We start from the raw sequence: 16,367 nt of genomic DNA on the forward strand, positions 1-16,367 counted from the left end.
GACTGATTGCTCTCACTCTGTCCCTCTCAGCCACACTGGATGGCCACTGGACCGTGGCTTGTTATACTCTATAGAAACTCTGATTGTGCAGTGGTCCGGACAGATATGGAGTGTGCTGAAGAAAGACTCTGGTATGATGCTGCTTCAGGGAAACCACCCAGGCCCCAGCGTGGAGCTTCAGTTCTGGGCAGCTCAAAGGGAAAACCTGCTGGGCATCCAGTCACAAGTATGACGTTATAAAATAAGTATAAGACTCGTGTTATTCATTAGTTAAAAAAGAACAAAAAAACTTATTTTCTGTAATGTATGTTAAATGTATGTTAAATGTTTATTAAATGCGTCCAAAGTTAAATAACAGTAGAGGTATATAAAAGTCGTCCCCGTGAGCCAAAGCTCAGCCTCCAGATTGCTCTGAATAGTGAGTTTCCACTTGTTATTTTCTATTGCTGCAAGGAGCTGACATCAGCTCCTCCTGGATTTCTTTATATAGTCATCTGCTACAGGTACAGCCACCTTTAAAGTACTGACAGCACAGCTCACAAGCAATGGCAGACTTCTGGAGAATGATCATCCAGAAGGGACGTTTAAGGGGAAGATTAAAGAGTCAGCTTGTTTCAGTCCATTTAAAGAGCTGTGAATCATGCTGGGGTGCTCTAGTGGAATCACAATATACAGGAAGGAAACCTGACAACTAATGAAATTTTACTTTATATTCATTGTATGTGATGCTTAATGTTGAGATGTGTCCCTGTGTCAAATGGTAAATGGCCTGTATTTATATAGCGCTTTACTAGTCCCTAAGGACCCCAAAGCGCTTTACATATCCAGTCATCCACCCATTCACACACACATTCACACACTGGTGATGGCAAGCTACATTGTAGCCACAACCACCCTGGGGCGCACTGACACCAATACAGATGAACAGAGAGGGCAGCAATGACGAAAGTTGTCAGTGTAGTACAAAACCTGTACATTTATTATACTCTTGAAATAATAAGTCAGTGCATGTTAATATGAGATCCTTGGTTCCAGATCCGCAGCTCCAAAGTGGAGCAGATCGTGGAGATCCTGAGAAGAGTCAAGAGCAGTTACTACTCCGCCTTCAAGGACGTCTGCGTCAAAGTCAATGAGGGTAGATCAGCATTACTTCTCATTCATCGGGGCTTTAATTTGTTTTGTCATCATGACATGAGTATGACAGCTCCAGCTCCCATTTAGTTTAATTTAAGAAAGAGATCAAGCATTAATTTTTCTTTATGCTTACTGAACCCAGAATTTTACAGCATTGTTACCCTAACAGAACCTTTTTTTTTCTATACTTTGCCTTTTCATTGCATTTTCTGTGTCATCATGCTCACTTAACAATCATGGGAAGTGCAGCTATCATGTTTACACTGGTGCTAAATAAATGTAATCAGAGATCACACCTTTTAGAGCACCATAAATGCCCCATTATGTTCACGTTATCGACTGATACTTGTGGATGTAATTATCACAGCCGTGCTGGAAGCAGAAGACATAGATCTGTATCTACGCCCTCTAAGGAGACTGATTACAAACTTGGAGGAGAAGAGTTTTCCACAGGTGGATGCGCTATTACCTCCTCTTTTTCACACGCTCTGCCTCATCTGGAGTCATTCCCAGTACTACTGCACTCCTCAGCGAATGGTGGTGCTTCTGCAGGAGTTCTGCAACCTGATCATTGAAAAGGTACAGGTGATGCATGTCTGTGCACATGTGATGAAAAGGAGACGAAGGAAGAGGAATTAAAAATGTATCTCTGTAACGACTTTGTGTCTGAATACAGGCCTTTGCCTATTTAATCCCTGAAGAATTGTTTAAGATGGAGCTTGAGGAAGGGATGGAGAGAGTACAGATAAGCATCTCAGTTCTGCGCACCTTCAAGAAATTGTTTCACACTTACCGCGAGCAGATCCCGAAGTATTACAAACACTCACAGAGCATCAAGCTCTGGGACTTTCCAGCGAAACTTGTGTTTCAACGCTCAGATTGCATCATGGAAAGGCTTCTTATGATCGAGGTCTGTATCTTGGTTTTCCAGGAAAATTGAAAAATCGACATCTCTCACTCCTATAAAGGAGGGAGTATTTTTTAATCAAGTAAATCTGCATGAAAATGCATATTTTTGAACTTCAGCTCCACGATATTATGCTGATCCATCACTGTCTTTTCTCATTTCACTCGTAGGAACTTTTTGCAACAGCACTGGACTTTCTGAAGCTGGAGAAAATTGAATTAGGTGGATCCAGAGGGAAAATCTTAAGTGAGATGGTCTTCAGCATGAGTGAGGAGTTTCATGACCGCTGGCGGACCCTTAGAGAGAGCAAATATGACCCCTTGGACTGCACTAATGACGTGAGAGCTACTGAGAGAGTTGCCGTTGTTTTTAATATCACGCTGCTCTTTAATTGTGGCATTGGCTGGCACAGGCAAATAATAAAAAATAACAATTATATTTTATTTTTCTGCCCAGCAGTACAATAATTGAAAGGTAGAAAAGCAGAGTAGTTGCTAAGCAACACACAAGAACAAGTGGCAGGAGTCATTATTAGTCAGCGCATCAATATTTAATTTACTGGATATTTTACAACAGTTTTCAGTGTGGCTCAGAACAGGAACTCGATCAGAAATTGATCTGTGTTATAATATATTTCTCTCAAGTATGTGTTAATCCAGTCAATATTGATTAAATGAGCTAAGGAGGAATTTTATGGAATGAAATTGTCTAATAATTTAAATTGAATCAAAGCTTTTTAATCACAAAGGCTTCTCAAAATACCCATCATTTCCCCTCTAATGCCTTCTCAGGATTTTGTGAACCACTATAGGCGTTTCTTGGAACAGAACAAAGATTTTGACCAAAGGCTGGGAACTGTCCTCAATTTGGCCTTTCAGCACTCCAAAAACCTGAAGTCAGCCTTTAAGGTAGGCCGGTTACTCCTTTAAAAGTCATTTAGTAGTTTACTTAAAGTAGCAAGTGTACGACATTTAGCAAGTTAACATAATAGCATCTTTTGGTTGTTTTGGGGGATTTCAACTAGTGGTGTGTACATGTTTTGTGCCTTGAATGTACAAAATGTCACAAAGCTGCTGTTGTTCCATCTAGCTGTTGAAGATTTTTGGCACCCTGCTTGAGAGACCCAGAATCCACCAGCTGTTTTCACCTAATTACAGTGTGCTGTTGGACATGTTTAGCCAGGAAGTAGGCCACTGCCAGTTTATACTTGATCAACACAAAGATGGGGTGAGACAGATTGAAATTATGTTCCTAATTACTCGCACACATTTGCTTCACAATACGCCACGATTCAGCTGCCGTATTTTACGCGTGTGTCTGTGTGTGTTATGAGTGTTTTATGTGTGTATTAATTAACTGTTTGATCAAGTTTAGCAATTTAAAACACTTCATTTTTGTCTTAGCAGTGAGTTTTATAATGTCTCTGGGTACCTGGGTTTTTCCTGCATACATAATTTGATTTTCAGTTGCCCCAAAGAGATTTTAGACTGAATTTTTAAAAAAAAAAATTACAAGGGTTGTAATTAAGATTACAATGCTTGGCTATTATTTTTAATTACTGAAGCACATTAGGTATTTTTTTAATCAAATAACCAGACATCTTTGTTTAGGCACATGTGCACTTATTACATGTTTTCATTTACAGTTATTATATGTTTATATGTTTACAATGTAGGTTGTCTGACACACAGGAAAAACAAAATGATGAGATTTCATTTGGGATTGTTCTGTGTCTTCAGTTTTTGGACCCAGCACAGTGCTGTGACACACAGGACACTGTGAGAGAAATAAAGTTAACACCAGCTGGTATTCACAAAATAAATGGCACTGCTAATAAATACATTTCCTGTATACTGGGAGCTTAATTTAAATAATATGAATATTATTAAAAATATGTAAACAGAGCCTTTGCACACTTGCATAGAAATGTAAACATCCACAGCTCACTGCTCTTACACCCAGCGAGAACAGTGTCGTTAATTACAGTGGAAACATAGTGCTGTAACAGCTGCTTCATAAATAGTTTGCATGCATTACATGTTAATTGTAGCCACAGCAGAAGATTTGAGATGACACAAATGGCACTGGGGTCCACATACTTCCGCGTGAGAGTGTTAACTCAAAGTGATTTGAAAGATTAAGCTGTCAGCCAAATGGAATGAAACCTTGTGTTTCAGCTGCAGTCAGGTTTTGCGATCCTGGGAAAGAATATGCCTCAAGTGGCCGGTAACCTCAAATGGTCGCAGGAGCTCCGAAGCCGGATTCTGACTCACAGGAGTAACCTCTGCCAGCTGCCCCACATGTAAGAACCTACCTAATAAACACAATAAGGATGATTTTAGAGTATTTTTTGGTGCAAAGCACTTGGTTATTAATCACTAAGGGTATTAAATCAATAAAATGTTACCTTCCTCAGTGGACATACATGGGTTTTGAAACCCAGCAGATCCATTGATGTTATTATTATAATTTGCAGTAACCGAAAAAGGTTTAAAAAATATATATCTTGTGTCCATTGATTATTTAAAGATTTAAAAAGAACATCAAACATTCAAGGCTTTAAGCAGTCAGCTGTAACTAATATTTCAGATTCATGTACCCTGTATTTAATCATCTGACCAACAATGTGCACCTAAAATATGTATTTTGGTTATAAACACTTTTTTTTTTTTTGCATTTAGCATATTCATTACAAGAATTTATTTATTTTACTGTTTCTGCCAAATGTTTACAGGATACACATGACTTATACTTCACTTGCTATATAATTCTTTTCCTGCATTATCTCTTTCTTTCTCCGTCTCTCTTTCAGGCCCCTGGATTGTGCAGAGGCACAAGATGTCCTCCAGAGGTGTGAAGGCGTTCTTGAGGTTTTGGACCAGCGTGATGAGGAGATGTTCTTAGAGTGGACCGAGGGGCTTGAAGAAATCTGTGAAACACACCTCAAGGAGCCACTGTTGGCACTGGATAGTGAAACTGGCTTCTTCCAGGTCAACTTCAGTCCTGGTGTAAGCCCAAAGACGATTGATTTTTGAACAGACTTTAAAAACAGATAAAAGATATTACATAGAGGCAAGTAAAGGTGAAAATCTAAAAGTCACAGTCATTTTGACTGCATGAGTTCAGAAGTGAAATGACTTGTCAGACTGCTTCTTTAAGCTCTGCAGGAGGGAGATCGAGAGAAATTCAAGGTTTTGTGAAGAAAACCTGCTAGTATCAAATTGAGCTCATAGAGTGTTTTTCTCTGCTAAATCATTATTCAAACTAGTGCCTCTGTCTGCATTTCTTTCAACTCAAGGTTAATAAACCCACATTTTCGTCCACTAAACTCACTTTGTAAAACATTCCCCAGAAGTAGCAACAGCAGTTTGATACACAGATGAAGCATATTTTACTAGTATAATTAATCACCATGGGAGGAAACAATGGATACACATAAATATAAAATATGAGAAGGTGTTTGGTAACTGATATCTATTCCAAAATCATGCACTATAATCTATGGAAATCAGATTGTACTTTCTTTTGTTGTCACTCTCCACAGTTAGCATCTGTGCTAAGAGAAGTGAAATATCTGGGCATGCTGAAGACCCAAAACATTCCCCAAGCAGCTCTTCATCTCTATTCTAAACGAGAGAGACTACACATGGTAGGTCATTAACCCTCAAGCAGTTTGCTGGACTTGACAGCTTTCTTTAGAAAGCGTGTTTTTTAGAAATATGTTGGGGGTTTAATGCTGCATTTTATTATGCAGTACACACAAACACTGACTTTGGTGACCCAGTGGTACAACCAGCTCCACAGCACCATCCTAGCTGTAGAGCTGGGACTGGTCAAAGATGAGATGGATGGGATGAGACGACAGCTGAATCCGGCCCTCCGGGAAGTGACATGGGCTCAGGATGACCTATGGGACTACATTCAGAGTACACGAGACCTGGCACAGGTACTGTAAATATGCAGGAAATGTTGTATTGAACTTATAGCAAACAAAAAGATGCAAGGCAGCACCTGCATTAATGGGTGAGTTTCCTGTACATGTGTTGGTTGACACTATTTTGCAGCATATTTAAATGATTTTCCTTTTTTAAGTAGAATAAGCACTGTCTCTGTCAACATTTGGGCTGATTTATTAAAAAAAAGCCAGCGGTCGCCTGTCTGCATGAAACCCCAGAATCCTCTGTGTGGGGGCCAAGCTAGTTTTCTTAATTATAGCCCTATCTCAGAGCACTTCAACTCTACAGCAAGCACTTGAAAAACAAAAGGCAACATGATGCCGGAAACATAATTATTGCCTGTAATTGTTGCTCCTTTTTTTTTTCTGCCATCGCCAGAGCATTTCTAGTCGTGTCCAGAAGAGCAAAGCTAATGTGGAAGCCATCCAGGCCTTGATGGGTAAATTCAGCAGCCGGGCTTTCATTACCAGAAAGAGTCGTGATTCTACTCTCCTCGTTTTCGCTGACATTGAGGAGAGTGTTTCCAAACAGCATGCTCTCATTACTAGTACAGGGGAGCAGATACACAAACTACTGCAGGTATATTCATCGTATTAATCTCCATGCTGGAGAGATGCTGTGCACACATTGCAAATGTTAACACAACCGATATTCATGTGTATGTTTATTTGGTGTTTAAACTTTTCATTCAACACATAATTTTCAGGAGAACCAGTCTCTCCTCAGTGTGACGGATCTTGACAGCAGTGAGTGGCATGCCTATACTGAGTATGTTGACAGGATGATCCTGGCAGGCTTCACCAGCGCAGTACGCTGCTCTCTGCAGTACCTCATGGACAATACAGATGCAGCTCAGCGTATTACACCTCTGTTTGAAGTCCAGTTGGTTCTCAACAGCAATGAGATGACCTTTGACCCTTCATTAGACTTGAGCCACACTGGTAACTTCTATGATATTGTGGATAAGATGGTGGGCAACATTACAAGCATGGCTTCCCTCATTCCTAGAGTGGCAAGTCACAAACAGCTGAGTAACTACCAGGTACCACACAGATTAGATTATAAATGCATATACATATACATACATATATTTCCATGTAAACAGACCCTTATCATAAGCAACCTTGATTTTCCATCTTGCAGTGTGACATTAATGAAATGGAGGATTTGTCAGACATGTGCCACATAATCCGCTCACGGGCACGTGCATCTGTCGCTAAGGTTAGTGACATTTTTTTCTGGTCACATATGGAAGATTATTTTATGAAGTTTACAGGCGAATAGTTGTGAAAGTGTTTATTTACAGGTCAGGGAGTACCAGGCATCATTTTCTAGCTACCGCTACCTCTGGACTGATGACAGGTCAGCTGTGTGTGGCTGTTTCTGATTTGTTTTGATTGTTAGCAAGTACAGAAATAATTTTTGAATTGTCTCATATGTTCACAGGTCTGAATTTATGAGACAGTTCCTACTTTATGGACATGCGTTAAGTACAGAGGAAGCTGAGCTGTATGCCGACTACGAACTAAAAAAGAACCCACCCACCCTGGACAACTTTAAAGAACAAGTGTGTTCAACATTTGTGATCCATTTATGCTGTAACCTTGGTTTATTTCACTCACATTTGGAAAGCAATGCAACAATAATAACTGAATTATTCATTATTTCAGATCAATCTGTTTGAGTCTCTGTATGTGCGAGTGAGCAAAATGGAGGACCGAAGGGTGTTTTGTGGTTGGCTACAGCTAGATATCAGACCCTTCAAGCACACACTGATGAATGTCATTAAAAAGTGGAGCTGGATGTTCAAAGAGCACCTTCTTAACCACGTGAACCAGAGGTCAGACACATAAAAGTCAAAATAAATAAAACTTTTTTATCATTTAAAAGACATTTTTTAAAGCCAGTCCTCTGAAACCTCACTTCATCTCCCTACTTCTCTATTCAACAGTGTGAGGGAATTGTCCCAGTTTGTCCAGGACACAGCATGTGGCCTTTCCACCAAGGTGTCAGATGGCGATTATGCAGGCCTTGTGAAAATCATGGGGCACCTCATGGCCATACGAGACAGACAGATCAGCGACGAACAGCACTTCAAACCGCTCAAGTCTACCGCTGAACTTCTAAAGACCTACGGACAGCAGCTTCCAGAGAGTGTCTGCACACAGCTAGAAGTGTGAACCAATTCAAAAACACACATTTTTTCATTTATCATAGGTGATATGTACAGTTATCAGTGCTTCTTTCCCACACAACACAGGAGCTGCCGGAAAAGTGGAAAAGTGTCCGAAAAATTGCCTTCACGGTCAAACATGAGGTGGCACCACTACAGTCAAATGAGGTTTCAGTTATCCGCAGGAAATGTGTTCGGTTTGAGGTGAGGCTTTGTGCGATTGGGGTAGGATGTCAGTCTGGCAAAGAGCTCAATATCTGACACATAAAACCTCTTTCCTGCATTATATATATGAAACCCACACAGTGTCTGTAAAATGATAGACAGAAAGGTGGAGGCAGATATGCATTAATCCTTAATTTGCTATGATTTCATACTTTAGGTCAAACAGCATGAGTTCAGAGAACAATTTCGTTCAGAGTCAATCTTTAAAATCAGTGTGGAGGAGCCATATAAGCTTATTGATAAGGTGAGCAGGGGGCACATTTCTTTTAGTGTCTGTTAAAGGAGAAATCTTAACAGTACTTCTTTCAAATGTAGTACACAGTGTGTGATTAAGAAAATTTAAATAACATATCAAAATCGCCTGCAGTGTAATCGAGGCGTAGCTACGATGGAGATGGAAATGAAGAAGTTGCAGGACACAGCTGATCTGTTTGAGGTCAGCTTCCCAGAATACAAGCAGCTGCGGCAGTGTCGCTCTGACATCATACTTGTCAAAGCAGTATGGGATATGGTCGTCTTTGTAAAGGTACGGTTGAACTACAGAAAGTTGGGATGGTGTGTAATATGTAAATAAAAACAGGCAGTGATTTACAAATTTACAAATATCATTTTATTCTCTGTTGGACACAGAAAACATTTCATGTCATGAACTGAGGTGTGTGGCAGGCAGAGAGTGGACAGCTTTTTTAATATCACAGCTTTTATTGTGCTCGCAAAAAAACAGAAATCAAAAGCTAAATAATGTGGACAGTGATGGGGCTGTAACAAACTAACTAAAGAGACTGACAGAGACTACACACACCAGGGTAGACACGACAAAGAACAGAGAGAGATGCAGAGAGTATATAGACAGAAGGGAATTAAGGCAGATTGAACACACCTGTGAACACAGCTGAACAGAATCTAAATAAAGAGACACAAGAAGCAAAACTGAGACAGAGACAGGAGCTCGATGCAGGGACCAGCGCGAAACATACATGGAAACATAACTGACTGGGGAGACAAAAGGATAAAACAGAAGATTATGGGCAGAGGAAAGCATAAACATGAGGAATAGGAAGGAAGACATATTAACTTGGAACGGAGATTGGGAAACCAGGTAGAACCCAGGAAGACCAGAGAGACACAGGAACATGACCAGGGAGACAGAAAGCGTTGAAAACACTGAGATACTGATGACACGACATGTAGATGAGACTAGGGCAGACCAGGCACAGAAAAGGGTACTCACGTAATCAAGAACCACGAAGTAGAAATATAAATAATGACAACTCATAGGCACTAGGAAATACTGAAGTCAGGACTAACTAATACAGAACTAAAACCCTGAAAATCTTTTAATTCAAAAAGAATGAATCGCAAAACAAAACTCAAAATAGATCACAGCAGCATTTCTGCATCATGCTCACATGTGGCCTCTTCTTTGCATGACAGAGCTTTAACCTGTGTTGGTAGATGGCACAGTGAACTACACTCACAGAAAGGGATTTCCATGTAATAAACATTATTTCAAGTTGAGGAACATTATTCTGAAAGTGTTGCATAATTTCTAAACACTTTATTTACATTTTACACAGCATCCTGCCTTTTTGGAATTGGGGCTGTAAATACAAATATGCTATTTTTTTTAATACAAGGCAGGGTCTCCATAGTGAGTCACTGCATGCAAAATAATCAAATGATGCACTTAATCTCCTGCAAATCCTAGACCAGTATAGAGGATTGGACAAAGACTCCATGGAAAGAGATCAACGTTGAGCAGATGGACATGGAACTCCGGCGGTTTGCTAAAGTACAGTACAGCACTCTTCTCTGGATAGATACTTGAACTTTGATTCAGTTTAACTGTTTCATGTTTGATACAAGAGTACCTTTTCAATAACTGTGAGTATGTCTGTTGTCTGTTGAAGGAGATGAAAATGCTGGATAAGGAGGTGCGTGTGTGGGATGTCTATATGGGTCTGGAATCAACAGTGAAAAACCTATTGACCTCTCTGAGAGCTGTCAACGAGCTGCAAAACTCAGCTGTCAGGGAGAGACACTGGCAACAGCTTATGAACACCACTGGGGTAGGGGAATATCTGTGCTGCTGCTACACAGTCTCTCATACCATCTGTTGTGCCATTTTTCATTTTGTTTGTTTGTCTGTGTGTCAATGAGATTATCCAAAAGTTACAAGTCCAAATTTCATTAAACTTACTGGCGGAGTGGAGAATGTGTATGAGAACAGCCCATTAAATTTTGGTCCTCATACAGTTTTTTTCTTTAAATTTGTTAGCGCTTTGGTCTTGGCAGAGGACTGCCCCAAGTGCTCTTCTTGTTCAGTAACTTTTCATCAGTTTTACTCATGGTATATTATACTTGCCACTCTGTGGGGGTTAATCCATTCGTTTGGCTGTAGTTTTCATGCAGTGTGCTCTCATTGTTCTGCAGACACTTCTCTGGATTAGATGAACCCAGTTATCTGAAATTTGATCACACCCATAGTCTGCTTTTGTTTTTAAATCTTCAGGTTAGGTTTGTGATGGGTGAGGGCACCACCTTGGGGGACCTGCTGGAATTGCAACTTCATCGTGTGGAGGATGAGGTTAAAAACATAGTAGACAAGGCCGTGAAAGAAATGGCCATTGAGAAGGTAAGACACCAGACCAACCAGTTACTGTGTGGTATATCTTGTAGTAGTGGATTATTGATGGATGGAATATTTAATTACTTAAGCACTCACTAGACTTTCATCATATTCTTAGAACAGATATTTATGAGCAGATTCAGAAAGCTGAACTCACAAATAATGACACACAAATAGGAATGAGCCAATGTTAACGAACGCTTCAGCTTGTTTTTTGGTTGTCTTTAAATGACAGGTGTCTTTGTGAAGTAACTTATCTGTCTTTGGTTTTTAGGTTTTGGCAGAGATAACCCAGACATGGAGCATTATGTCACTGTCCTATGAGACTCATGCCAGCACAGGAACCCCTCTGCTCAAAGCAGATGAGAATCTGATAGAGACGCTGGAGGACAACCAGGTGTGCCTGCCTGCTGCAGAATGTGATATGCAGTTTGCTTTATTCTTTCAAATTGCAATATTAACACCCCAGCGATCCATAATATAGTTTTAGTATGAACGGCTTGGGTTTATTACTGACTCCTCAAAGACTAGTTATATAAATGCATAGGCAATGGGTAATATAAAAAATGTTCATGCAATTTCAAGAGCAGCTCATCAGGGCTTCTTTGTACAAATTGCCATTTAAAGTTGCTGCTTCATTTCTTTTCAGGTGCAGCTGCAGAATATCCTGATGAGTAAGTACATAGAGTATTTCCAGGCAGAAGTAAGTGGATGGCAGAGGAAGCTGATGGTGGCAGACCTTGTCATCTCATCTTGGATGTCTGTCCAGAGGACCTGGGCCCATCTTAACAGCATCTTCACCAACAGCCATGACATCCGCTGCCAGCTGGCCAATGATGCTGAACGCTTTCAGGGAATACACACTGACTTTCAGGTAAATCATACCTCTGCCTACATATAGTGCCATGCTTGGCTACATATTTTTAGCATGTCTTTTTGCATTTCTCCCTTTATTTCCTTTGATTTGTTTGTTTGTTTTAATCAGAGTTTGATGACTGAGGTGGTCCAGAACAGTAATGTAGTAGATGTGACCAACAAGCCTGGCTTCCTGGAGAGCCTTGAAACCTTACAGCAGAGGCTGTCTCTGTGTGAGAAGGCCCTTGCTGAGTACCTGGAGACCAAGAGACTGACATTCCCCAGATTTTATTTTGTCTCTGCCTCCGATCTACTGGAGATTGTGTCTAAGGGAACACAGCCCAGACAGGTGATAGATTACATTTTAATCATGTTTTTCTAGAAAGAATCTATAAAGAGATTGTTAGCACGTTGTGGTTATCTGTACTTTATATACCAACTATATTTCAGTGTTATGGAGTGGAAAAAGTGAAAATGGAAAAACACAATAATGAAAGACAAAAGAAATCTTTTTTTCTTTTTGATTTGTTATCAGAGATCAGGGTCTGTTAACGTCAGAGCTTTGTTAACATCATAGCCTATAAAACCAAACTCAAAAATAGTCTGTGTCTCTTTTGAATACACATGTATATTTTTTTCCAGGTGACCCGACACTTGCTGAAGCTGTTTGACAATATAGCAGATCTTCGCTTCAAGGACTCAGACCGGGCTGAAGGAGGGGGGGAGGAGGGGGAGGCAGTTGCGATAGGGATGTACAGTCGAGAGGGAGAATATGTTTCGTTCTCTGAGCCCTGTGTCTGCGAAGGACAGGTACTGTGAAAACAAAATGCGGTTTCTGTTTGTGGAAGTACATCAGCACCGTTTTATTTGAAAAAATATGATATTGCATGCAATTCATTTTAGAGTTTTTTTCAAACATTTTTATTTTTTTTATTCAGGCAGAGTGTTGGTTAAGTGCTTTAGAAACCACCATGCGCTGTACAGTTCGAAAGGAGATACAGGAAGCTGTAGCTGCCTATGAGGACAAACCCCGAGACCAGTGGCTGTTTGACTACCCAGCCCAGGTCTGTTCATGCAAAGTCTGTAGATTTACAATTTTAACTTTATAAACATGCAAGCTATCTGTTGCACACCTCTGTTTCCCTTCCATCAACAGGTGGGGTTGACTGGTAGTCAGGTGTGGTGGGCGACAGATGTGGGCATTGCTTTTGAGAGGGTGGAGGAAGGATTTGAGACAGCTCTCAAGGACTACAACAAGAAACAGGTACTTCCATAATGTAAGATTTTATTAGGCTGGTAAGTGATCGTAGCATCATTGTATTTGTCAGTGATGTCTGCTGAATTCTGGTTTTCTAGATCACACAGCTCAACTCGCTAATCCACATGCTGCTTGGCGATTTAACCCCTGGAGACAGACAGAAAATTATGACTGTCTGCACTATTGATGTCCATGCTCGAGATGTGGTCGCCAATCTCATTACTCAAAAGGTACTGCGACTATTAGATATTATTTCAAATGAGTTTTGCATTAGTTAGCAGACCATCCTGATGCTGTTGTATGTCTCTAAGGTGACATCAGGACAGGCATTTGCGTGGCTGTCCCAGTTACGGCATCGCTGGGATGAAGAAATGAGACACTGTTACATTAATATCTGTGACGCTCAGTTCCAGTTTAGCTATGAATACCTGGGGAATACAAACAGACTGGTTATCACTCCACTCACTGACAGGTATGTGCACATACATGTTTTCCTATAAGCCAAACCTTTGCAAAAGTATACAGAATGCATACATTAGTAATGATTTGTATTCTAAAGGGAGAGACTTACAGTAAGGGCACGCATAATTACTAGACTTGCTTTGCAACTAAAAACAAGGCCGCTTTACTTTAGCACTAAACATCTTAATGCTACAGTCAAGCTGTGCAGAACGTGATAGTAGGCACCCATGCAAAATGTAAGTGCAAAGATTGAGATAGTTGTTATTTTAGAATAAAGCACAAATACTAAAATCTTGCATATTTGCTTTTTCTATTCACAATATCCACTATACTCAAATACATTACACCGTTGCTTTAAATCTACATTATTTTCAAATGCACAACTTCATTGAATCCAAATGATCTATTACTTTCTTTCTCCTGTGATTTAAATCTCAACCGTACCATGACAGGTGTTACATAACCCTGACCCAGTCCCTCCATCTGACTATGAGTGGTGCTCCGTCAGGCCCAGCTGGCACTGGTAAAACAGAGACTACTAAGGACCTTGGACGCTCCCTGGGTATCATGGTATATGTGTTCAACTGCTCTGAACAGATGGACTACAAGGTAACCTGGACTGCACAGATGTTTCTTCTAGTGCCCGTTAATGTCACATTTATTCTTTTTTTTTTTATGTTGTTATTGATATTTATTCCACCATTCAGCCATAGCATCTCATCCTCCAGTCTATAGGTAACATCTATAAGGGCCTGGCTCAGACAGGAGTGTGGGGTTGCTTTGATGAATTCAACCGGATCTCGGTGGACGTTCTGTCTGTGGTAGCTGTGCAAGTCAAGACTATACAGGATGCTGTACGCAACAAAAAACAGAGGTATTATGTGGAAATAATGACATGTATGTTGTAGCATCTATGCATTTGTCTACTAATCCATTCTATATATTTTCTAAGCATCCATTTAGCAGCATGCATTTGTTGCTGTGTATGTAGGTTTCATTTTCTGGGGGAGGAGATTGAGCTGAAGCCAACAGTAGGAATCTTCATCACTTTGAACCCAGGTTATGCTGGAAGAGCAGAGCTCCCAGAGAACCTCAAGGCTCTATTCAGGTCTGATATGAGACAAAGAGGAGACTTTAGCGTGCAATGAATAGCAGCTATTATATGATTATTTATTGGTTAATTTTCTAAATGCTCAGGCCCTGTGCGATGGTGATCCCAGATTTTGAACTGATCTGTGAGATCATGTTGGTGGCCGAAGGATTCATAGATGCACGGCTACTGGCACGCAAATTCATCAGTCTCTACACTCTTTGTAAAGAGCTGCTATCCAAACAAGTGCGTACATACAAACAATTTGTCTGACTATTTCTTCAGGGGGGTTTTCTGATGAGCGGAGGGAAGAAGAGGAATTTAATTTCGCTGTCAATGTTCTTATACGCATCAGAAGTGTGGTCCAGCTTTTATTAAAATGCAAAGTAGTGGAGGTGCTATTCATCAGATTATGGTTTTGTGTTTAGGTGTGAAGATTAGTCACCATAATCTTCCTATTTATATTCCAGTTCCTCTGTGTGTGATGTAGTGAATATAGTAAATAATAAAAATATCAACTATTTTTGCTTATACTGTGTAGAGTACTAGCTCTCAGCTTAAACTGGCTGTTTGTGTCCTTCTATTATAACATCAACAAACACTTAAATGCTTATTTTGTCAGGATCATTATGATTGGGGTTTGCGGGCTATCAAATCAGTGCTGGTTGTGGCTGGATCTCTGAAGAGAGAGGAACGTAGCAGACCTGAAGAACAGGTGTGTATCTCTTCGCGATCACTAATGAGAGCTGTTCTTTACACTGAAGTGTTTCAGCTCTCATGGTTGTTTCCAGAAATTTGAGGTTGTCAGAAATTGCCTCATCAAAACTGTGCGTCCAATATTGTCTCACCAGGTGTTGATGCGGGCTCTTAGAGACTTCAACCTTCCTAAGATCGTGACGAGTGATGTTCCCATCTTCCTTGGGTTGATCAGTGACCTCTTTCCACAGCTGGATGTGCCCAGGAAGAGAGACCCAAAGCTAGAAAATGCTGTTCGCCAGTCAGTCAGTGAGCTGCGTCTGCAACCAGAGGAAAATTTCATACTTAAGGTTCATCTGTGTTTTTATTATATAGTATAGTTTATTTGGCAACACCTTTCATTAGTGGTGGTAACGGTGAACAAACGTTAATTTTAGATTTCTCAGAATTGTGGCAAAAAGAAAAACAGTTGTTATGATAAAAATGTCAAAGGATTATTTTCCTTTTTTCCATCATTCTGTGAGCAACCGTGATGTGGTTTTCATACCGTGCATGGCCTGAGTCTGCAGACAGAGCACAGTGAAAGGATCTGTTACCCCGCTGTGAAGTTGGAGGTGTGGAGTCTGTCACCTGCAGCTCTTCATCTGACAGTTCACTGTGGCTGCTCCTCGTTCCATTTTTCCCTGCAGTATTTCCGTTTTTTGCAGGGAATAAGGAAATACAGACACACAGTTCATAAAGCTTCCAATATATAAACACTAATCAGTTGCCTCCTATTGTATTCATTCAATTAGTGATTTAATAGACAAAAATCTGTAAGATCTAATAGAAGTATTAAATTAAGTGTTAAACTGCTTCTTTTTCAGTGGCATATGAGCAATGATAGTTAAGGATGATCTGAAATCAACATGCCAGATCACTTTACAAACACATTCATAAAGTTCTGAGCTAATTTTAACTTGGGGAAAATGCATAATTCCCA

At 40.2% G+C, this 16,367-nt stretch overlaps 1 protein-coding gene across 1 annotated transcript in view; it reads left to right on the forward strand.

The window, feature by feature from the left end:
• The first annotated feature begins 1,546 nt into the window (after positions 1-1,546).
• Positions 1,547-16,367, forward strand: part of dnah9l (dynein, axonemal, heavy polypeptide 9 like) — a 35,426-nt gene continuing 20,605 nt past the window's right edge. Inside the window, exons 1-36 of the mRNA XM_040022013.1 lie at positions 1,547-1,713; positions 1,811-2,044; positions 2,212-2,379; positions 2,833-2,949; positions 3,131-3,268; positions 4,219-4,343; positions 4,854-5,049; positions 5,586-5,690; positions 5,796-5,987; positions 6,376-6,576; positions 6,704-7,039; positions 7,141-7,218; positions 7,304-7,359; positions 7,444-7,564; positions 7,668-7,837; positions 7,949-8,171; positions 8,258-8,374; positions 8,553-8,639; positions 8,763-8,921; positions 10,104-10,187; positions 10,306-10,464; positions 10,908-11,030; positions 11,299-11,421; positions 11,674-11,898; positions 12,010-12,228; positions 12,522-12,689; positions 12,818-12,943; positions 13,036-13,143; positions 13,236-13,367; positions 13,449-13,609; positions 14,052-14,208; positions 14,328-14,473; positions 14,591-14,707; positions 14,797-14,935; positions 15,312-15,404; positions 15,541-15,735. Of these exons, the coding sequence (XP_039877947.1) occupies positions 1,669-1,713; positions 1,811-2,044; positions 2,212-2,379; positions 2,833-2,949; positions 3,131-3,268; positions 4,219-4,343; positions 4,854-5,049; positions 5,586-5,690; positions 5,796-5,987; positions 6,376-6,576; positions 6,704-7,039; positions 7,141-7,218; positions 7,304-7,359; positions 7,444-7,564; positions 7,668-7,837; positions 7,949-8,171; positions 8,258-8,374; positions 8,553-8,639; positions 8,763-8,921; positions 10,104-10,187; positions 10,306-10,464; positions 10,908-11,030; positions 11,299-11,421; positions 11,674-11,898; positions 12,010-12,228; positions 12,522-12,689; positions 12,818-12,943; positions 13,036-13,143; positions 13,236-13,367; positions 13,449-13,609; positions 14,052-14,208; positions 14,328-14,473; positions 14,591-14,707; positions 14,797-14,935; positions 15,312-15,404; positions 15,541-15,735 (5,343 nt within the window). The 5' untranslated portion in view covers positions 1,547-1,668. The remainder of the gene's footprint in view (positions 1,714-1,810; positions 2,045-2,211; positions 2,380-2,832; positions 2,950-3,130; positions 3,269-4,218; positions 4,344-4,853; positions 5,050-5,585; positions 5,691-5,795; positions 5,988-6,375; positions 6,577-6,703; positions 7,040-7,140; positions 7,219-7,303; positions 7,360-7,443; positions 7,565-7,667; positions 7,838-7,948; positions 8,172-8,257; positions 8,375-8,552; positions 8,640-8,762; positions 8,922-10,103; positions 10,188-10,305; positions 10,465-10,907; positions 11,031-11,298; positions 11,422-11,673; positions 11,899-12,009; positions 12,229-12,521; positions 12,690-12,817; positions 12,944-13,035; positions 13,144-13,235; positions 13,368-13,448; positions 13,610-14,051; positions 14,209-14,327; positions 14,474-14,590; positions 14,708-14,796; positions 14,936-15,311; positions 15,405-15,540; positions 15,736-16,367) is intronic.

The sequence above is a fragment of the Simochromis diagramma genome, unplaced genomic scaffold (assembly GCF_900408965.1).
Source record: "Simochromis diagramma unplaced genomic scaffold, fSimDia1.1 OVJJ01000205.1, whole genome shotgun sequence".
In the NCBI taxonomy this organism is placed as follows: domain Eukaryota; kingdom Metazoa; phylum Chordata; class Actinopteri; order Cichliformes; family Cichlidae; genus Simochromis; species Simochromis diagramma.